We start from the raw sequence: 23,018 nt of genomic DNA on the forward strand, positions 1-23,018 counted from the left end.
TTCTTGGAGGATCAATCTGGTATGCCTGGAGGTTAGCTTTTCTCATTCCCCCTCCTGGCTTTCCCAGCCCCTCCCAGGAAACAGGAAGGTCCACCTCTCTCCCAGGACACTACCCTTCCTTGGGATACAGACCTTAAACTTCAAAGCCTCTCACCCTTTGTCCTTCTTCCAGGTTAAGGGCTTGTTTGCTGTCTGTTTCCTTCTGGCTCCCCCCATGTTTATTGCTGGGGTTTTCCTTCTGTGACTTCCATCTGATCCTGGGATACTGAGGATTTTAAGGTCGTTACCACCCTGTTCCATACCCCCGTAGTCTCAGTGATGCCCCTTAAGTGTCACAATAGGTATGGCTCTGTCGTATATGTATATATGAACATTTGTTTTATGATAGTTTTCTGAAATGCTTATGTAATTTTATATGCTGCTTAGATATAAGCAGATTGTATAAATAAATAAATAAATAAATAAATAAATCTAAACTAAACCAAACATATTTTTCTTAACAGATTTACCTAAATCTTTTTCTTCAATATTGGGAAGATTCGTGCCATTTCCAGCTACAGCAAATATCAGTGCAGAGCAGGTAGGGATTATTTTTTTTTTTAATAAAAATGAAAAAAAAATTGTTAGGTGGTCTTGCAGCAATGCTGTTTGGTGACATGCTAGAGACTTAGATAAGAATCTTGAATTGTTTTCCTAAGTTTGTCTGATGATTGACAGGAGCAGGCGTTTGTGACGGTGAACCTTTCAGAGGTTTGCATGCTTCACTGATTCAATTTGGATGGGAACTTAGCACATATGTATCAAATTGGGGTTCTTGGGTTAAATTTGGCCTCTATAGTGGGACAGTTGGGGCTCTGTTTATTAAGCTGCGCTGTAGGCGCGCAAACCTTTTAGCATAAGCTAAAAATTAGCTTGTGCTAGCAATAGAGACACTGGGTGTCTCTATCGTTAGCATACGTTAATTTTGAGCTAAAAAGTTAGCCCACCTACAGCGCAGCTTAATAAAGTCAGCCCAGATGGCATAGCTGCATATGATACATTCCTAAAAACATCCACCCTGGACCATGAATACTCACCAGAAACCATTACAAAATTAATCAAATTCATTCTAACTCACAACTATTTCCATTTTAACAATGATATCTATCTGCAAATTATGAGCACCAGAATGTAATCGCAATATGCTAACTTCTTCATGGCAGAATTGGAAGAGATGTTTTAAAATACGTTTCCTTAGCGTCAGCAGCAGATGAATCCAGAAACCTGTGGGTTGTGTCCGTCTACTAGTGGTGGAGATAGAGAGTACAGACTTGTACAGTGTGAAGTAAGATGTCTCTCTTCGTGGCTAGTCAGTATTCTCTGGTGATCCAAATAGGAGGACAATTTGGAAGCCCCTGCTTCCCCGGGACCCTCTGAGTTGGGCTGGGTTTCTGCTTTTCTGGCCGCCTCGGGGCTGGTAGATATGGAAGATGGGGAGCAGCAGCTTGAGGCTGATGAGGATCTTTCATATGGAAGAATTACCTTTCTTTATCACCAGATTGCTCGAGAATTGAATATTGTTTCACAGGATACACCTTCTGCAGCTGCGGCTAACCCCAAAATGGCAAGCATCTAAAGCCTTTCCAGTGCATGAAGGCCATTCAGGAACTAATTTCCAGTCAGTGGGCTACACCTGGTGCGGGTCTAAGGGTGGCCAAAGCAATGACTGGTCCTAGATACAGGATTACTTCCAGCTTCACCAGGGTGATGCTGTCCTTTTAGGAGACCTCCTTCCTCGAAGGAAGCACAGGGCTGCCAAACTGGAGGTGGGACGTCTCTACAACATCCCTGTAGGCCCCTCTGTCTCCCTCAGCTCCTCCAAGTCTGCTACTCTAGCCTTAAGAGAGCAGACTCGTTCTGTGAGAGCTAGGAGCTCTTTCCATCAAGTACACACATATAATCTTTCATCAACTGGTAGATAAACATATATGTGATGTGGAAAGGAGTTTCAGGGCAGTGTTTGGCCTGCCCAGGGACCCCTGATTCAGTGGATAGTTCCTTGGGACCTTCCTTTTCCCATGTGGTGAATGGTGCTTTGGCGGGTCTTGTGGTGGCACTTTTAGAGCTTCCTGCAGAGTCTTTGGTGACCATTTTGTCACCAAGAGTAAGTCTCTCTCTCTCTCTATGCTATAAGATGATCCTGGTGTGAGTCAGGTGGGGTTCTCCTGGGAATTTGGGGTCCGGGCTGCGACCCTGTAGGACTGCCTTGGGTGAGATGTGCCTGGGAGTTCCCTTCACCCCGGAGTTAATGTTATTGATGCATCAGGCGTTCTTTCTGAAAAGAGCCTCTACTGCTCCAGGTTCTCTGCAAGGACCAAGCTTGCCCACCATGGATGGGGCCAAATGCAGGCGCTTGCACCCAAAACAGAAAATGTGTGCAGGGTCCCCTCCATCCCCTGATCTTTCAGAAGGGGGGGGGGGGAGTCTCAGCTGTATTGGGCCCCTTCGGCTTGCATGATGTCCTGGAGAAAAGGAGCTTGTTTCGGAGGACTCGGATGATCCCACGGCTGTGCGGCTGTTTTATAGGGAGGAACTCACTAGTTCTATTGTGAAGGCCCTGGAGGTGCTTGATATCTCCTCTCCAGAGACTCTGGTGGCATCCTCAGCTAATGTCATGATGACTAGAAGCCGCTCGGATCCTTTCCTGTGATTAGGCAATGCAGTAGTTAATGTTGGCACAGTTGTCCTTGCCGGATGCCAGCCTGTGCATTGCTCAGTCTATGTCTCACTTGTATCCAGTGCCACAGGAGGAACTAGAGAAGTTCCACTTGCCTAAGGTGAATGCCTTGGTGGTGGCGGTGACCAAGATCACAACTCTTCCAGTGTATGTGGTATTGCTCTCAAGGATGTGCAGGATAGGAAGCAGGAGTCGGCCCGCAAGCTTTCGTTTCAAGTGTCTACCCTTTCCCTTCAGGCCTCCATTTGCAGCTCAGGCCTGTTTGGCCTGGGTACAGTGGGTGGCAGATGTGTTCATGGTCCTTGAAGGCCTAGCAGCTATGGGTCTCCCTGCAGTGGAGGCCTGGCCATCTTACATGACAGACGCCTTTTATGATCTGCTTAAGGGTTTGGCTAAGCAGATGGCCTTGACCATCACAGCCAGGTATTTGCTGTGGCCGCGACATTGGGTTGCAGATGCTACTTTTTTTTTTTTGTAATGTTTGTTTCAAAGTTTTTATTGATGATTCCACAGATTAACACAATCATTTGATTAAGTACATAACAGTTTTAACTTTGTCAGTCATATGTACACTAATCCGCGGACATTATCATCAAATTTGATTTACAATTTCCTTCCCAATTCCCCCCTTCCCCCCTTAATACTGTCTTTAACATAATCCTTGTATCAAAATAGAACAATAAACAACAATGAACATTACCCGCTATCTGCACTTTCCAAGAATAATAACTTGTATTTGTATCGCGGTAAACCCCTTATCTAATATCTCCCTCCCTTTCATCCCCTTCCCCCCTCCCCCCTTTTATTATGAAATATTCCGCATTCACTTCATGAGCCATTCAGTTACATCTCCCACTCACTCCTGTGCTACGGTGTTGGTTAAGTTGATCTGCCTTATGTTGTGCTACTGAACTCTAGTTGCCATTATCCTCTCCCTCCTTTATGGTCCCTTGGAAAATTTATTTAATACTGCACTTCTCGCTTTATGGGATATACTTTGTAAGTACTTGGTTGCAGATGCTACTTTTAAGTAGTGTCTCACCAAGCTCCCCTTTTGTAGAAAGCTCTTGTTCAGGGAGAGCTTGGATAAGCTGGTAAAGGACTCGGGGGACTCCAAGTCTCAGTGCCTGAGGATAAGCCAAAGGGGGGCTTTCTGGTCCTCTCATTCTTGCCATCGGCTAAAGGACACTAGGAGTTATTGGCCTGGGACTCTTCCTTCCAGAAGCCATGTTTTCAGCAGTGGCAGACCTTTTGCCCTGACAAAGGCCCTTCGGCACAATTCTGTAGGACTTCTGCCACTGCTCGCCCTTCCCAATGATGGGGTGCGGGCCCATTCCACGCCTGATATGATTGGGGGTCATCTCTCTATTAGACCAATGAGCCTTTGATAGCATCAAAGATGGTTATCGGTTAGAATTCTCCAATCTCATCGCAGATTCTTTCTTGGAATCCCTGTGCAAAAGCTTGCAAAAGTGGTTTGGTCCACTTCGCTGTTGTGATCGAAAGGGGCCAGAGCTGCTGTTCTATCTATTTTGTGGTTCCCAAGAAAGGGTAGTGCCATCCCCTCTATAATTTTTAGTCACTCTTTTTTTAACCTTTTTTAATTCCACTATATCTTTTTCGAGAAACAGCAACCAGAATTGAACGCAGTACTCAAAGTGAGGTTACACCATGGAGCGATACAGATGCATTATAATATTTTTGGTCTTATTTTGCATCCCTCTCCTAATTTGTTTTGCTTTTTTTGGTTGCTGCTACACACTGGGCAAATGATTTCAGTGTATTGTCTACAAGGATACCTAGGTCTTTTTCTTGAGTGTTGACTCCTAGTGGACCCTATCATCAGATAACTATGATTCAAATTATTCTTCCGAATGTGCATCACTTTGCATTTGTTTACATTAAATTTCATCTGCCATTTGGATGCTCAGTCTTCCTGTTTCCTAATGTCTTCCTGCAATTTTTCACAATCCACATGCATTTTGACAACTTTGAATAGTTTTGTGCCTTCTGCAAATTTAATCACCTCACTCGTTCCGATTTCCAAATCATTTGTAAATATGTTAAGTAGCACTGGTCCCAGTACAGATCCCTGCAGCACTCCACTATTCACCCTCCTGCATTGAGAAAAATGGCCATTTAACTCTACCCTCTGTTTTCTGTCCAATAACCAATTCTTAATCCACTGAAGCAGTGGCGTAGCCAGACTGCCAATTTTGGATGGGCCTGAACCCAAAGTGGGTGGGCACAAAATTTTCTCTCTACCCCCCTCCCCCAGCAAAATTTAGTCACGCTAATCAGATGCATTTGTCACACAGGGTAAAGTGCTGCTTTTCAGTGCATCAGATTTCAGAAAATTTATTTAATAGTCTAACACCCTTTTCAGTGAGCTTTCAGAGGCCAAAACCTCCTGCCTCAGGTCAGTATAATGCTGTTACGGAATCCTCGCCTGACCTAAGGAAGGAAGTATTGGTCTCTGAAACTTCATTAACACAGGTACCATATTACTTTATCCTAAATTAAAAATAAAATTATTTTCTTTACCTTTCTTGTATGGCCATTTACTTTTTCTCATTGTGTCGCTCCCAGTCTCTAGATTCTGCTTTCCTTCGTTTTCGCTTAACTCTTCTGCCACGGTTTCCTGGCCATTTCTCATTTTTCTCTCCTTTTTCTTTGCTTTCTTCAATATTTTTCTGCCTCTCTCTCTCTCTGTCCTGATTTAATTCATTCTTACTATCCATTCTTTAATTTCCTTCATCTACTTATGGCTTTTCATCTTTTTCTCACCCTTGTTCTCCCCATGCCCCTTCCTCTTATTCTCCAGTCTTTCACTACTCTCCTTTTCCATCCAGCAGCTCTCTTCTTTCTCTCCCATCCTTCCAGTAGTCTCCCCTCTTTCTTTCTGCATCCTTCCATCCAGCGTCTTCCCTCTTTCTCTCCCCATCCTTCCAGCCATCTACCCTCTCTCCTGATCCTTCAATCTAATGTTTCTCTCTCCCTCTTTCTAACCAGTGTCTCTGTATCACTCTACCCTTTTCTGTTCAGTGTCCCTTCTCTCTCCACATCCTTCCAGTCTCTCCCCTTTCTCTCTGTATCCTTCCAGTCTCTCCCCTTTCTCTCCCCATCCTTCCATCCAGAGTCTCTCTCCCCATCCATCCGTTTTCCCTCTTTCTCTCCCCATCCTTCCATCTATTTTCCCTCTTTCTCTGCCATCCTTCCATCTGTTTTCTATCTTTTCTCCCCATCCTTCCATCTATTTCCCTCTTTCTCCCCATCCTTCCATGTTTTCCCTCTCTCTGCCATCCTTCCATGTTTTCCCTCATTCTCTGCCATCCTTCCATCTGTTTCCCTCTTTTCTCCCATCCTTCCAGTTTCCCTCTTTCTCCCATCCTTCCATGTTTTCCCTCATTCTTCTGCCATCCTTCCATCTGTTTTCCCTCTTTTCTCCCCATCCTTCCGTTTTCCCTCTTTTCTCCCCATCCTTCCGTTTTCCCTCTTTCTCCCCATCCTTCCAATTTTGCCCTCATTCTCTGCCATCCTTCCATCTGTTTTCCCTTTCTCTGCCATCCTTCCAGCTGTTTTCCTCTTTTTCTCCCATCCTTCCAGTGTTCCCTCATTCTCTGCCATCCCTTCTATATATTTTCCCTTCTTCTCTGCCATCCTTCCATCTGTTTTCCCTCTTTCTCCCCATCCTTCCATCTGTTTTCCCTCTTTTCTCCCCCATCCTTCCATGTTTTCCCTCTTTTCTTTGACGAGGCCCGCACCTGCATGCCAGCGCCAGCCTCCATTGCCGGCCACTGCTGCTTTTCTGTTGAGCAGCAGGGCCGGCGCTACAAAAAGAAGAAGCGCTAACGGCGCTAAGGACGAAAAATGTTTTAAAAAAAAAAAAAGCACTGCACCGGCAGGCACTGTCTAGGCAGCCTTGAGGCATTGGCTGCTGGCTCGCAGGCTCCTCCCGTCTCCTACGTCACTGCCCCTGGAGCGACGCAGGGGCAGTGACGTACGAGACGGGAGGAGCCTGCGAGCCAGCAGCCAATGCCTCAAGGCTGCCTAGACAGTGCCTGCGGCAGCTCAAATTTCATCATGTTATGATCACTGTTTCCCAGTGGATTCAACACCGTTACCCCTCATACTATGCCCCACATTCCACTAAGGATTAGATCCAAAATAGCACCCCTCTCATTGGTTCCTGGACCAGTTGCTCCAAGAAGCAGTCATTTATTACATCTAGAAATTTTACCTCCCTAGCACTCCCTGATGTAAAATTTATCCAGTCAATATAAGGATAATTGAAATCACACATTATTACAATGTTGCTCAATTTGCCAGCTTTCCTAATTTCTGTCTGTCTGTTGTATTCTGGTGAACGATAGTACAGCCCTACAAGTATATCTTTCCCTTCACACCTGGAATTTCTATTCTTAAAGATTTCACACTGCTATCTAGAATGTTTATTTTGTTTGACTCGATTCCCTCTTTAACATATAGCGCAATCCCTCTCCAATTGAAACCTCTCTATTGGGATTCCATAAAGATCCTGTTTCAATAGTATCCTTCAAAGATACTCCAAACTGAACCATGCGCTTCTGGGCAACTGTCAGCTCCCCCCTCCCATTTTGTTTGTAAGCTGCTCTGTCTCCTTTTTAAATGTTAGCGCCAGCAGCCTGGTTCCATCCTGGTTAAGGTAGAGCCCATTCTTTCGGAACAGGCTCTCCCTACCTCAGAACATTGCCCAAGGCCGGTGCTAGGGTTTCGTGCCCCCTGCAACCTATTAGTCAGTGCCCCCTACCCATCCACCATCTTTTCTCTCTCCTTTCTCCTCCAAACCCTTCCCTTCCCCCCCCCCCCCTCCCCTCAGTGACAGCAACACAAACTCCTCCACTACCATACACCTGCCACCAGTGCTTTTTTTGTAGGAAAAAAAGTACTGATACTCATTATGGGTAACCTTAGGGGCGGGATCACTATGGCTGTGCTCCTACAGTAGCCACACCCACAGTAGCCAGATCCCTTTTACCAGCCATGGTGCATATAAACAGGCATCATTGAAAATATTACACCAGTATAAAAGAAGAAAAATAACGTATTGGTTTTTTTTTTCGTTATAAATAATTTCTAAGCTGTTACAGCTCCAGTATACCCAAAATGACACAAACCAAATTAGCACACAGACCAGGAATTAGGAGAACAGTCTTGCCAAATCCCTAACAAACAGATCCCTATTCAAACACTTGACCTTGCAGTCACACATGCAGAACAGAGATAGCCCTCTTCAAATTCTTAAAAATTAACCCGAAATCCTAAGAAGCTAGACTCTGCATGCAGCACAATACCAGAAAAACAGAAAGAAACACATTTCCTTCTATACAGTGCAAATTAAGACAACAGATGTAAATTCTCAAATTGGACATATTCCAAACACTAAAATGAAAATAAAATTACTTTTTCTACCTTTGTTGTCTGGTGACTTTGTTTTTTTGATCATGTTGGTTCCAGTCTCTGATTCTACTGCTCTCTATTTGTTCTGTTAACTCCATATCCAGGGCTTCCTTTCCATTTATTTGTTTACTTTCCTCCTTTCTTCTTCATTTCTTGCCCTACACCCATAAGTAAAAGCTGGGTCCTCTGTGGGCTTGACTGAAGGAGATATAGCGTGGATCCAGCTTTTGTCTATTTTCTCCATCCATGTGCTGTTTTTCTTTTACCTTTCCCTCATCTGCATCCATGTGCATCTCTTCCCTCACCTCCATCCATATCCAGCATTTCTCCTCTCCCTTACCCTCCATCCATTTGCTTCTCTTTCCTCTGTCTTCCCTCCCCTCCAGGGGGAGTAGGAGGAGTAGGCTCTTGAGCAACACCAGTAGGCGACGTAGATAGGAACAATCTCTTTATTTAAATATACACTCGACTAAACACAGCCGTATTTCGGCGCTACAGACGCCTTCTTCAGGAGTCTATGAAATAAAACCAAACAATGGTAATATAACAAACATGCAGAACAAAAAGTAAAATAAATGTAGAACGTTAAATGTGTGATAAACATAAATTCCATGTAGAATTAAAAAATTAATAAAAACATTTTTTATAAAAAAAATTATTATTAGTATTGCAGAAATGCTATAATATATATACACATATACATATACATACATGTAAAATATATATACTCAAACATACATGCATATATAGTTTTCAAATGTATAATAAATACTTAAATTATTAAATTATTAAAAATATTAGATTATATATAACATACGATAAAGGTGTTGTATATTACCAATCAAAGAAGGATGACATCTAAAAATTAGCAGAAAAAAACATCAAAATGAAGTATAACGGAAAAAACTCAAAATACAGTGAAATAAATAAATAAAACACACTTACAACCAATTATAAATAATATATGATATATATGATGTAACCATATAAGTTAAGTATCATAGATAAACTGACCTTGTGATATATAGATATACGAATATTAAGCTCAAAGAGAATGAAAGCAAGGCTTCTGCTATAATTGTAATCCTATAGATAAAGCAGAAAACGCTCAGTTATTTATGGCAACATGGCAGGCTTAAAGAATATGTTTTGAATATATATGTATAAAAAGGGTGTATATGCATATATCAGAAAATCAATGCATAAAGTTTAGTATCAAACAATACCTGCACACATCCTATCCACAAATACACCAATATTTCAAAAAAGTCTTGAGAAAATTTTTTTATATAATATGGCACAAATGTTGAAAAACACTAATTTATAAAAATAATTTAGTGAGCACACAGGACCTCCGTTATTCTGTGCTCAGAAAGGATATAAATATGATAAAAATAATTAAATAAAAGAGTCTGTGATGCGAATACCCAAAATAGATGGTGCAGATTTTATCCTGTGCTGTTTAAAACTAAACATCATAATAGATGCAGCACCTGATATTAAAAAATAGAAATACAAAGAATCCACTCTTTAGATGTATAGTCGCAGGATAAGTAAACTTTATAAAAATGTTTTTATTAATTTTTTAATTCTACATGGAATTTATGTTTATCACACATTCCGTTCTACATTTATTTTACTTTTTGTTCTGCATGTTTGTTATATTACCATTGTTTGGTTTTATTTCATAGACTCCTGAAGAAGGCGTCTGTAGCGCCGAAATACGGCTGTGTTGAGTCGAGTGTATATTTAAATAAAGAGATTGTTCCTATCTACGTCGCCTACTGGTGTTGCTCAAGAGCCTACTCCTCCTACTCCCCCTTTCCTCAGATTCTACTTTTCGTAGGAATTTGTGTACCTCCACCCTTGTGGTGGTTTGGCTTGCTTCCCTCCCCTCCATCCATGTGCATCTCCTTCCTCTGTTTTCCGTCTCCTCCATCCATGTCCAGCAATTCTCCTCTCCCCTCCATGTACAGCTATTCTCCTCTCTCTCCTCCATCCGTCCAGCGATTCTCCTCTCTCCCCTGCCGTCCCCTCCATGTCCAGTGAGTCTCCTCTCTCCCCTCCATCCATCCATGTCCAGCGCAATTCTCCTCCCTCCCCTCCATCCATCCATGTCCAGAAATTCTCCTCTCTCCCCTGTCCTCCCCTCCATCCATCCATGTCTAGCAATTCTCCTCTCTCCCCTGCCCTCTTCTCCATGTCCAGTGATTCTATGCCCTCCCCTCCCATCCATGTCCAGCGATTCACCCCAGCTCCCACCTGCCCCCCATTTCAGCCCCTGAGTTCCAGCCTTAGCCCCCTTCTCAGCTGCTGCTAGTTTCAGTTCCAACCTGAGCTCCCCACCTGCCCACCCTCTTCTCCCGCAACAGCTCCCTTTTTGTTCCTTCCTCTCTGCATTTAAATCTTGTATGTAAAGTCAAAGCAGCAGTGGTGGCAGCAGCAGACAGTGAAAGAAGCAGACTCACCTCGAGTTTTCCCTTTCCTCACAGTGTCCCGCCTTTGAGGAAACAGGAAGTTACATTAGAGGAAGGTGGGACAATGAGAGGAATGGGAAGGCTCGAGGTGAGTCTGCTGCTTTCACTGCTGCTGCTGCTTTGACTTTGAAGTACAGACTTCTGTTCACCAGCTAGTCAAGCAGCAGAAGGCGTGTTGTAAGTTCTTGGCCAGGGGTGCCTACGACACTCTTGATGTGGCCTCTAGGATCTTGGCCCAGAGTATAACGATTTGCAAACTCTCATGTTTGTGTGACTCTGACTTGGACTTGGTGGTCCAGCAGAGATTGGCGGATGCCACGTGCTGGTGGGATAATATCTTTGGAGAGAAGGTGTAGGAGGTCACTGATCTGATCAGGAAACACACTGATATCATCGATTCTGTCTCCCGCCAGATACCTTGTGCACCTGCCTCCTACTCTAGGAGATTTTTTGGCAAGTTGGAGTACTTATTCACAGAGGCATAGGTACACCCTTTCTTCTCACCAGTCTCAGAAGCTTGAGCCCCAATGCGCTTGTTCTTGTCAACAGTGTGGCGCCTAAGAGCCAGGGGGCAAGTTTTTGACTGGTTTCAGCAGAGCACAGTCACTGTAAAAGTGGCTGTCCCAGATAACTTGCTGGCTGGGGGGGGGGGGGATGCTGAAATTTTACCAAGAAAGGTGGGCCCTTGTAACCTCCAACAAGTGGGTTCTTTGAATAGTTCATCTTGGTTTTACCCTGAATTGGCTACAGAGACCACCAGATTGTCCACCGAGAGCAAATCAGCTCTCAGCACAAGCAGGTACTTGCTTAGGAATTATCCGCCCTTCTCAAGGCCTGTGCAGTTGAACCTGTTTATACTCTGTGAGCGGGTCACCCTTCCAAGACCTGGCCAGGGCTGACCCTGCTTAGCTTCCTTCACAAACGTTCACCAACACCAGGCTTCTTATAACCAAAGGTTTTATTAGTTGCCATTTAACATAATCTTCAGGGCTTATTTCTTCTTTAACTCAAACATTTCTTCTTCAGCTCAAACATAACAAAAAGGCATTACTCAGAATCTTCTAATTAAACCCTTTCCAGACTTAAAGCAGTTCCTCAAACTTTCACAATTCAAACAGCCAAACAAAATCATTTACTTTTAATTTAAAGACTTTCTCAGATGGTAGTGCAGCTGTCACCTTTTCAGCAGAGAGTTTCAAAAGTCCACAGAGTTCAGCCAGTACCTTCAAGGGGATCCTCTTCCTCCAGCTGCCAGTTCTGCAGCTCCTCTCTCTTCTCTTTCCTTTCAAAACTCAGCTAGGCTAAAGGTGGTTGATTAGCTTATTCACCCCTTTAGGCTCGTCCCCCTAATTTCAGGCAGGACCCAGCCCATAACAACTGACACCTGTTTCTAGCCCAGGACTCTCCTTGGTCCTAGCAACCTCTACCTGGACATTCCCCTACTGGCTCCCTCTAGTGACTCTTCAGTAATGACATGACCTGGACCTTTTCCCCTTATTTCTATGGGACCAGCGCCCTCTAGTGGCCTACCCAGGATAGGACAGCCCCTTATTCTTCACAACTCATATCCCGATACTTCCAGCTCACAGGAAGAATCTTCGATTTTGTCTGGGGACACATCACTTCCAATATCGTATGTTGCCTTTCGGCCTTGGGTCTCCTTCCAGGGTTTTCACTAAGTGTTTTGCAGTAGTCACAGTGTCACTATGCAGACTGGGAGTCCATGTGTACCCCTATCTCGATGACTGGCTGGCGAAGATCACATCGCAGAACAGTGCTCAGGAGTCCATGCGGAGGATTATTCGGGTATTAGGGTTTGTTTTAAACTACTCCAAGTCCCATCTGCTCCCTGTCCAGCGATTGGTGTTCCTTGGAGCCCTGCTAGACACTCAGCTGGCTCGGGCTTTTCTCCCTGTTGTGCAGGCAGATGCTCTTGTCACCCTCACCACGCGAGTCCGAATAGATGGGCAGATCACAGCCCAGCAGATAAGTACATAAGTATTGCTACACTGGGACGGACCAAAGGTCCATCAAACCCAGCATCCTGTTTCCAACAGTGGCCAATCCAGGTCACAAATACCTGGCAAGATCCCAGAAAAGCTCAATACATTTTATGCTTCTTACCCCAGAAATAAGCAGTGGATTTTCCCAAGTCAATTTAATAATGGTCTATGGACTTTTCCTTTAGGAAGCTGTGCAGACCCTTTTTAAACCCTGCTAAGCTAACTGCCTTTACCACATTCTTTGGTAACGAATTCCAGAGTTTAATTACACATTGAGTGAAGAAACATTTTCTCAGATTCGTATTAAATTTGCTACTTTGTAGCTTCATCACATGCCTCCTAGTCCTAGTACTTTTGGAAAGAGTAAACAAACGATTCACGTCTCCCCGTTCCACTCCACTCATTATTTTATAGACTTCTATCATATCTCCCCTCAGCAGTCTCTTCTCCAAGCTGAGGATCCCTAGATGCTTCAGCCTTTCATCATAGGGAAGTTGTCCCATCCCCTTTATCATTTTCGTTGCCCTTCGCTGTACCTTTTCCAATTCCACTATAACTTTTTTGTGATATGGCGACCAGAATTGAACACAATATTCGAGGTGCGGTCGTACCATGGACCGATACAAAGGCATTATAATGTCCTCACTTTGTTTTCCATTCCTTTCCTAATAATACCTAATATTCTATTTGCTTTCTTAGTCGCCGCAGCACACTGAGCAGAGCATTTCAACGTATCATCAACAACGACGCCAAGATCCCTTTCTTGGTCGGTGAGTCCTAACATGGAACCTTGCATTAAGTAGCTATAGTTCGGGTTCCCCTTTCCCACATGCATCACTTTGCATTTGCTCACATTAAACATCATCTGCCATTTAAACGACCAATCTCCCAGTCTCGTAAGGTCCTCTTGTAATTTTTCACAATCCTCTCGCGATTTAACAACTTTGAATAGCTTTGTGTCATCATTAAATTTAATTACCTCACTAGTTACTCCCATCTCTAAATCATTTATAAATATGTTAAAAAGCAGTGGTCCCAGCACAGACCCCCGAGGAACCCCACTATCTACCCTTTTCCATTGAGAATACTGACCATTTAACCCTACTCTCTGTTTTCTATCCTTTAACCAGTTTTTAATCCACAATAGGACACTACCTCCTATCCCATGACTCTCTCTAATTTCTTCTGGAGCCTTTCACAAGGTACTTAGTCAAACGCCTTTTGAAAATCCAGATACACAATATCAACCGGCTCGCCTTTATCCACATGTTTGTTCACCCCTTCAAAGAAATGTAATAGATTGGTGAGGCAAGATTTCCCTTCACTAAATCCATGTTGGCTTTGTCTCATTAATCCATGCTTTTAAATATGCTCTGTAATTTTGTTCTTTATAATAGTCTCTACAATTTTGCCCGGCACCGACGTCAGGCTCACCAGTCTATAATTTCCCGGATCCCCTCCGGAACCTTTTTAAAATATCGGCGTTAAATGGGCTACCCTCCAATCTTCTGGTACCATGCGCGATTTTATGTTTAAACTGTTTTATTGACGATATGCATAATACAATTCAGCTTGGAGTATTCATACAACATGGATCAGTATACAAGTCGACATTCCAAAAACATACTCAACAGCGTCAATCACTTTTTTCCATTTTCTCCCCCCCCCGCCCCCCTCCCCTCCTTACAACTGTTTATATTTCAGCGATTTATTATAATTATGTTTCAACGTTTTTATTGATGATGAAATAACATGGTGTAACAAATACCATAAAATATAAAACTGCAATGGTATGATAGATCTTCACATATAAGTAGTAAACAGACCATCATCAACTTTTTATGTACTTTCCCCCCTCCTCCCTCCCTACCCTCTCTTCCATCCTCCCTCCCCCCTTGTTTCTGTGTAAGCCAATTAATATTGGGGATAGTGGATTTAAACGTACAGACCATGTATACTGCCAAGGCAGTTCACAATAGACTGAGGAGCAAACTTCGCCCCAGTGGACTAATTCCTTGTACAGTGGGGGAAATAAGTATTTGATCCCTTGCTGATTTTGTAAGTTTGCCCACTGACAAAGACATGAGCAGCCCATAATTGAAGGGTAGGTTATTGGTAACAGTGAGAGATAGCACATCACAAATTAAATCCGGAAAATCACATTGTGGAAAGTATATGAATTTATTTGCATTCTGCAGAGGGAAATAAGTATTTAATCCCTCTGGCAAACAAGACCTAATACTTGGTGGCAAAACCCTTGTTGGCAAGCACAGCGGTCAGACGTCTTCTGTAGTTGATGATGAGGTTTGCACACATGTCAGGAGGAATTTTGGTCCACTCCTCTTTGCAGATCATCTCTAAATCATTAAGAGTTCTGGGCTGTCGCTTGGCAACTCGCAGCTTCAGCTCCCTCCATAAGTTTTCAATGGGATTAAGGTCTGGTGACTGGCTAGGCCACTCCATGACCCTAATGTGCTTCTTCCTGAGCCACTCCTTTGTTGCCTTGGCTGTATGTTTTGGGTCATTGTCGTGCTGGAAGACCCAGCCACGACCCATTTTTAAGGCCCTGGCGGAGGGAAGGAGGTTGTCACTCAGAATTGTACGGTACATGGCCCCATCCATTCTCCCATTGATGCGGTGAAGTAGTCCTGTGCCCTTAGCAGAGAAACACCCCCAAAACATAACATTTCCACCTCCATGCTTGACAGTGGGGACGGTGTTCTTTGGGTCATAGGCAGCATTTCTCTTCCTCCAAACACGGCGAGTTGAGTTCATGCCAAAGAGCTCAATTTTTGTCTCATCTGACCACAGCACCTTCTCCCAATCACTCTCGGCATCATCCAGGTGTTCACTGGCAAACTTCAGACGGGCCGTCACATGTGCCTTCCGGAGCAGGGGGACCTTGCGGGCACTGCAGGATTGCAATCCGTTATGTCGTAATGTGTTACCAATGGTTTTCGTGGTGACAGTGGTCCCAGCTGCCTTGAGATCATTGACAAGTTCCCCCCTTGTAGTTGTAGGCTGATTTCTAACCTTCCTCATGATCAAGGATACCCCACGAGGTGAGATTTTGCGTGGAGCCCCAGATCTTTGTCGATTGACAGTCATTTTGTACTTCTTCCATTTTCTTACTATGGCACCAACAGTTGTCTCCTTCTCGCCCAGCGTCTTACTGATGGTTTTGTAGCCCATTCCAGCCTTGTGCAGGTGTATGATCTTGTCCCTGACATCCTTAGACAGCTCCTTGCTCTTGGCCATTTTGTAGAGGTTAGAGTCTGACTGATTCACTGAGTCTGTGGACAGGTGTCTTTCATACAGGTGACCATTGCCGACAGCTGTCTGTCATGCAGGTAACGAGTTGATTTGGAGCATCTACCTGGTCTGTAGGGGCCAGATCTCTTACTGGTTGGTGGGGGATCAAATACTTATTTCCCTCTGCAGAATGCAAATAAATTCATATACTTTCCACAATGTGATTTTCCGGATTTAATTTGTGATGTGCTATCTCTCACTGTTACCAATAACCTACCCTTCAATTATGGGCTGCTCATGTCTTTGTCAGTGGGCAAACTTACAAAATCAGCAAGGGATCAAATACTTATTTCCCCCACTGTATATATTGGCCCCATATGGACATGAACTGTTTTTTCCTTTTCGGGGCTCCCTTCGCCTCTCTGGCTTCCCAGGTGGCCAACTCATGTATCTGGTTCTTCCAGTGCCAATACACCGGTGGATCCGGGTCTATCCACTTCTGTAGAATAGTCTTTCTGGCCACTAAACATACCTTGCGACACCAAATTCTATTTCCTTTCGCCTGGGTCGCGAAAGCTGCTTGTGTGTCTAAGACATAATGATCCCAGGTCCCACCTACTGGGACCTGTGTTATTCTAGTTAGATAACTCTGGATTTGTCTCCAAAAGGCACGTACCTTTGGGCAGCCCCAGAAAGCGTGATATAAGTTGTGTGGAGCTTGATTGCATTTTACACACCTAGTATCACTTGAGGCCCTCATATGTCCCCATTGTTGCCCTGACATATATGCCCTCATAACCACCCTGTACCCACACTCTCTTAATCTCTCATCTATGGTGAGTGACGGTATGCATCTCAATGTTGCCCCAATGTCCCATCCTCTTAATGACCTCCCCAAATCTCTTTCCCATCTTTGTATGATATATCCCAAGTTATTTCGGGGGCAGTGGGACACGAGTGCTCTGTATAGAGTGGAAACTGTCATTCCCGTTATCTCTAGGTTTTGGAAAAATGTGCTGACCGGATGTCCAAGTTTCCGTCTTAGGGCATGCTGGTTTAGATGTAGAATGTAATGCTTGACCTGAGCATAGGCAAAGCGGTCTCCCCAAGTATTCCCTATCTTATCTCGTAATTCCTCATATGTTAGGAGGTTCCCTTCTGGTCCCATCAGGTCCTCCACCCTTGTGATTCCTTTATTCCCCCATCTTATAAATGTGGCATTACTCTGCCCTGGCTCAAAATTCGGGTTTCCTCTGAGTGCTAACAGTTCCGACGTTGTCGGCATTCCCCCCCATGTGGGTAGCCAGCCTTCTCCAAGCCATGCGCATGGGTTGTAACAGCCGACACCGTCTGAACTGGGTCGGAACCTGTCTCTGATCGAGATGTAGGAGGGTTAGAACATCATAGGGGGCAAAATATTCTCGCTCCACCTCTATTGGTGTAAATATATTTGATTGGCCTATCCAATCTCCTATATGTCTCAGCAGGCAGGCCTGGTTGTATAAGGCTATATCAGGCAGTCCCATCCCCCCTCGGTGCCATCCTCCCAGTAACGCTTTAAACTGTATCTTGGGCTTCTTTTTTCCCCAACAGAATCTACTGATAAGTTTTGTGAGTTTCGCCAGGTCTTTTCGGCGTAATCGAATGGGGAGCGTTTGCATGAGGTATAACCACTTAGGAAATATCACCATTTGGATTAGATTTATCCTGCCCCTCAAGGACAATGGTAGGCCATCCCACCCCTCTAGTTTGGTTCTTGTCCCTTCTAACAAAGTGGTAATGTTTAAGTCATGCAATTTCTCCAATTCCATAGTCAATTTTATCCCTAAGTATTTAAAAGATCCTTCCGCCCAGCTTAGTGGAAAACTTTGATCCCATAGTGATTTCACTGTTGCTGAGGAAGCTAAGGCCTCCGACTTAGTCAAATTCAAGCTAAATCCTGCATAGTCACCATATTCTTTCATCAATTCCATGAGGTATGTTGAGAATTTAAGGGGTCCCAAGCCCCCCCAAGAAGGCTAGAGTGACCTTAATCTGACTCCATCTCTAAATAGCACTAGTACTGGGGTAATCAGGGGGTTGTGAAGTTCTAAGAGAAATTGCCACTGAGAGAGACGCTAGGTCCAAGGAAAAGGTACCAGCCTTATGACAAACTGGTATCAGATTACAAGCTATACAATGCAGTGAAAGATAGCTGCTGGATGCGACAAAAGCATTTATACTTACAGCCTTTCATTATTAAGTGAAACCCACAAATCATCATTTGGAATGAAGAGTTTATTTGCAAATCAGACTTTAATCAGATACATTCATCAGACAAATTCTGGATTCAGCTGACCGGAGCTCTGCTGCTTCCGAGGCGTTGGAGAAAAGTTCTCCCGAGGGCTTGCATGCACCCTGCTTTTATACAATTTAGTCACCATACAAGTCTATGGAGAGAGATTTTTTTCTCTAATATTGCTTAATCTATGAGTCATGCCCTCCGGCCAGGTGCTCTTCCGTTTTAGTATTGCAACTTGTTGTGCAACTTCCCTTTTTGTAATCACTTCCTTAGATACGGACATCCAAGCATCAAAACATGAACAAAACAACTTTTTTATGAAGATATCTAAATTTGGATATATTAGGTTCAAATCATTTTGTGATCTGGGTTAGGATTTTAGCCATCAATTCCTTGATCTTGGCTTTTGCACTGCTTTTGAATGTCACACCAAATTCTAATGAGGCCTAGTCAGTGCTCTTCAGCTGTTTAAAGCTATGTAGCTTGGCCCACCACTATTCCAGTGGATAGGTCTCAAGCTAGAACACATATTAACTTGCAGGAAAAGCAAGTCCTTGCTCAGCCAGTCATAGATTTTTAAACCTAGCTGGTATTTTTACAGCCTGAGTCCTAAAATCTGGCCTTCCACCCTTCCGGTGGGCATCCAGTGAGGGCCTCTTGCTGTACTATAATTATACAGGTCCGCAAAAGACGTCCGGGGTTCCGTCAACAATACCAATAGGTCGTCTGCAAAGGCCGCTATTTTAAATATGGTCCGACCCACTCGAACACCTTGCACTGTTGGGCTAGCCATTATATCTCGAATCAGCGGGTCCAGTGACAAGACAAAGAGTAACGGGGATAATGGGCACCCTTGCCGAGTTCCTCGGCATATTGGGAACTCCTCTGATTCCATCCCATTAACTTTCACCCGTGCTTTTGGATTACAATAGAGAGCCCGGACCGCTGACAGGAATCTACCATCAAACCCATATTTTTCTAGTGTGGAGAACATAAATGGCCAATACACTTTATCAAAAGCCTTTTCTGCATCTTATAAGTAAAGAGGGGGTGTCTTTCTTCCATCTCATCTCCAATGCCCCGATTATTTTCCTTAGATTCTTAGCTTTAACTCTGCCCTCCACGAATCCAACTTGCGCTTCGTGCACTAGCTGGGGTAGTACTTTTTTCAATCGATTGGCCATAAGTTTAGCTAATAATTTAATTTCCACATTAAGAAGTGATATGGGGTGATATGATTCTGGTTGTTGCGGGTCTCTACCTGGTTTTGGGAGCACCACTATTTGCGCTACAGACAAAACCTCTGGCACGTGTTCCGCATCCACCATTGTATTAAAATATTTGGTGAGGGTCGGTGCAATGAACTCTCCCATCATTTTGTAAAATTCTATGCGCATGCCATCGGGACCAGGCGCCTTAAAAGGGGTACCCTGCCTAATAGCCAGTAATACCTCTTCAGCTGTAATTGGTTGGTTCAACTTATCCTTATCTCGTTGACTAAGAGTTGGAAGATCTAAATTATCTAAGTACAGGGATCCCGGCATGACCTGTTCCCTTGGCTGCGCATACAGTTCGCTATAGAATTTTGCAAAGGTCTCACACATTTTATCAGCTGCACGTTCTATTGTCCCCTGGGGCCCTCTGATTTGCAATACTTGTCTTTTATTCCCTCTCGGGTTAGCTAGGCGTGCCAGAAGGCGCCCTGCTTTGTTTCCAAAGCGGTGTAGCTGGAATTTGTAGTATAAGTGGGACTTAGAGGCCCTTTGGTGTAGAAGCATATTCAATGAGGCTTGGGCTTCTAAAAGGTTGCTGCGGTGGGCTTCTAGATGTGTCCTTCCATATGTCTGGCGTGCCTTACACACTAATTTACTTAAACGCAATATTTCTCTATTTCGCGTCTTTCTAATGTGGTGATAATAACTGATTATTTCTCCTCTTATCACTGCTTTTGCCGTGTCCCAAAACAGAACTGGATCTCCTATGTGTTGTTGATTCAAGCTTTCATATTCCTCCCAGCGTTCTTTTAGTTTAGCTCTGAAGATGTCATCTCCTGCTAGGTCTAAGGGAAATTGCCAAGAGCTCCCCTTGTGTTGGTTTATTCCCAGCTCCCACTCTAAGTATACCCAGGCATGGTCAGTAATCGTGTAAGGGCCAATAGACACATCCTTTACCCTCTCAAGCATCTCTTCTATCATCTCTTCTATCTCTTCTATCCCACTGAGCGGGACTATACACATCATGCACGAGCGCATGAGTCCCAGGCTAGAATAGATTACATACTCCTATCAGATCTATTCTAGCCTGGGACTCATGCGCTCGTGCATGATGTGTATAGTCCCGCTCAGTGGGGTGTAACACTCTCCATACATCTATTAGGTCTAATGTCTGTCCCAACTTTTTCAGGCCTTTGTTGGAGGCCACCGTGTCTCTCCTCTGTCCCTGTGAGCTATCTATGGAGGCATCCCACACCGTGTTAAAATCCCCACCCACCAGGACATGTTCTCCCGGGTAAGAACTCAAGTGGCGCATCACCTGGTTATAAAAGTGTCTGTCATATTGATTGGGAGCATATACATTACAAATTAGCAGCTTCTGACCGGAAACTTCTATTTCCATTAATACAAATCTACCTCCAGGGTCTGCTACTAATGGGCGTACCGAGGCCGCCACTCCTTTACGGAGTAACACTGCCACTCCTCCTTTTTTTCCTTGTGCCCCGGCAGAGATACATTCCCCCACCCACCATGTTTTTAATTTTGCATGTTCCTCTGGGCTGAGGTGCGTCTCTTGCAATAGAGCTATGTCTATATGGTGTCTCTGCAAATGTTGTAGGATTTTTGTTCTTTTTATGGGTGAGTTGATGCCTCCCACATTCCATGTGACTAGCCTAACCATGGTCTGTATGTAATCTATTCCTCTGTTGGTGCTTTTTCAAGTCATGTGTCTTCCCTGGGTGGGCGTCCCAGCCTGCGCCCCCCCCCCCCCAAGTGCATCCTTTATGAGCATTTTGGTCCCTATGCATTACCCTAATCCATCCCCAATATAACAGTGCTACCCCTCCCCTTCCAGCCCCCACCTACTTCTTGCTGGCACCATAGGTGCTCTACTTCCGTGTATCCGATCGAGGACCCCCTCAAACTCGCTGCAGTGTGTTTTCTCTCCCTTTACACATATTTAACGGCATTAACATCAACACTTAACTTGATGGCCCTAAGCATTTAAATATCATTTAAAGCATTCTTGAGCTATGCACGTTCTCCCTTTGCGTATACTAATCAACATTATTGTCAACATTTAACTTAAGTATCTAAAGCATTCAAACATCATTTACAGTATTCCGGAATATTGCACATTATCTCCTCTGTGCTTCCGGACTCCATAACTGGACCTGGAGTATTTTTAGTGTTTAGCATCATGTCTTGGATGTGCTCGGTCTTTCACATTCTAGCTGATCCACGAATGCTTGGGCTGCATCCACATTTTCATAAAATTGTACAGTTCCATTGTGTTGTACTCGTAGCTTTGCCGGGTATAATAGGCTGAACCGTATTTGTAGGCTGTGGAGCCTTCCGCAGATCCGGGAAAATTGTTTGCGTTGAAGGGACACTTTAGTGGAATAGTCTTGGAAACACATAATCCGTTGCCCTTCCATTTCTAGCTTCCCTCCATTCCTGAGAGCAGCTAGTATTTCCATCTTATGGTGATAGTGGAGCAGTCTGAGTATTATTACCCTCGGCCTATCGTTGAGAGCTCTCCTGGGACCCAGCCGATGAGCTCGTTCTATCTTTACTGGGCCCGCGGTACTTTGAGTCAACAATGTTTTAGAAAGCCAAGGTTCTAAGAAACCCCGCAGTTCAGCATCTTTTATCGATTCAGGTACTCCGACCAGTCTGAGGTTGTTCCTTCGAGAACGGTTCTCCAAATCGTCCACTTTATCTTCCAGTGATGTCACTGCTTTCTTAAGGAGTTAAATATCTGTTGTTGAGTCCTGTGCCTTAGTTTCTACATCGCCTAGTCTTTGCTGTACCTCCTGCAAATCTGCAGTAAAGTTTGTAAACTTCTGGTCCATTCCGTCTAGCTTATCAATTATTTGTTGCAGTTGGTGGCTCATGGCCTCTTCCACTGCAGTTTTCACTTCTGCAACTATTTCCGAGGTCCATGCAGACTTCTCTGACGGGGATGGGGGAGAGCTCTTGTCAGCCATCTTCAGTCCCCCTGCTCTGGATTTCTCCGCCTCCTTTTTTGATCCTCGAGCCGCCATACAAATGTATTAAAGATGGCACTGTTGGGTTGAGGACCTGTTATTACTCCTGATAGGTTAGAATGCTGTTGCAGGTTGTGGATCCCTTCTACCAACTGTGATATCCTGTACTCTCAGGGCTGTATTAGAGAGTTTGCCGAGGTACTGCAGAAGAGAGGAAGATGCTTAGTTTAAGCCTCTCTGAGGTATGGTTTTCTGCCAGGCTCCTTCCCTCTTCAGTTTATGCTGGCAGCTTGCGATTCTTTTTTTTTTTTTTTTCTGAGTCTTTCAGTTGTCTCTCGATTGCAGCTCAGAGCCCCTCACTTCCTTTAATGGCTGCCAGCCTCTCTTTGTCTCGTTTTGCTCCCCTCCCCCTCTCTGGATCTCTAAACTTGCCTGGATTCGTGCCACCACCAGATCTCCAGGTAATGCTGAGCGCCGTTCATCGCCCTCAGCACGGGCTCTTATTTCGCCGTTCTCCCGTTCTGCTCCTCCGGTATCGGGTTCATGCGTTTTCCTGTGGGGGAGGGGTGGGCAGTCTCGGCATTCTTTTTTGCGGCTCTTGCTCGCTGGATTGTCGGGCTTTTTTATTATGCGCGCATGCCTCCCG

The 23,018-nt window shown here is 44.3% G+C and overlaps 1 protein-coding gene across 1 annotated transcript in view; it reads left to right on the forward strand.

Moving 5' to 3' along the window:
* LOC115469041 (tesmin-like) overlaps positions 1–23,018 on the forward strand; it is a 263,762-nt gene that overhangs the window by 10,471 nt on the left and 230,273 nt on the right. The window contains exon 2 of the mRNA XM_030201307.1: positions 504–580. Within this exon, the coding sequence (XP_030057167.1) occupies positions 504–580 (77 nt within the window). The remainder of the gene's footprint in view (positions 1–503; positions 581–23,018) is intronic.

This window comes from Microcaecilia unicolor, chromosome 4, assembly GCF_901765095.1.
Source record: "Microcaecilia unicolor chromosome 4, aMicUni1.1, whole genome shotgun sequence".
In the NCBI taxonomy this organism is placed as follows: Eukaryota; Metazoa; Chordata; class Amphibia; order Gymnophiona; family Siphonopidae; genus Microcaecilia; species Microcaecilia unicolor.